The sequence below is a fragment of the Trypanosoma grayi genome, assembly GCF_000691245.1.
Source record: "Trypanosoma grayi strain ANR4 Tgr_2580_V1, whole genome shotgun sequence".
Lineage (NCBI taxonomy): Eukaryota > Euglenozoa > Kinetoplastea > Trypanosomatida > Trypanosomatidae > Trypanosoma > Trypanosoma grayi.
The window spans coordinates 1-499 of NW_008828198.1; the positions used below are offsets into that span (position 1 = coordinate 1).

Below are 499 nucleotides of genomic sequence, written 5' to 3' on the forward strand. Positions count from 1 at the left end.
GGCGACGGCGCCGCCGGCTTGTCCTTCTTGTACGGCTCAGCAGCCTTGGCGGCGGGCTTGGCGGCCTTCTTCACTTCCTTGCCGGGCATTTCTCTTCAATCCACTGCAGCAACCAGGCAGCCATAACACACACACAACAAAGAAGAAAGAAGGCAAAAAAGAATGGGTTGCCATCAGTAGTAACACCGCTGGGAATGGAGAATGTCAGCCACCAACATCGCATAGCGATGGGCGAAAGCAAATGATTAAATTGGAAAGAATGCAAAATGAAAACAAAAACGCACACAAGCCATCCGGAGGTGGGCACACAAACACACGCACACACCATGGACATACTCGCCCTCTACGCAACAATCGCGGCGGCGTCGTTGCCAGCGCTGCGGTTGCGCTTCTTGCGAAGCTCAGCCCGGGAGCGGAGGGACAGCTGAAGTCCACCCCACTGGCGGCGGATGACGTCGCTGCGAGCAAGGAAGCGCGCGTTGACAGAGCGGACGAGGTT

General features: G+C 56.7%; 1 protein-coding gene across 1 annotated transcript; it reads left to right on the forward strand.

Annotated features, from left to right (window-relative positions):
• Positions 1-499, forward strand: DQ04_25801000 (hypothetical protein; the record flags this gene model as incomplete). Its single annotated transcript, XM_009318301.1, has 1 exon — positions 1-499. A coding segment is annotated over one exon (499 nt), but the record flags the coding sequence as incomplete, so codon positions are not given.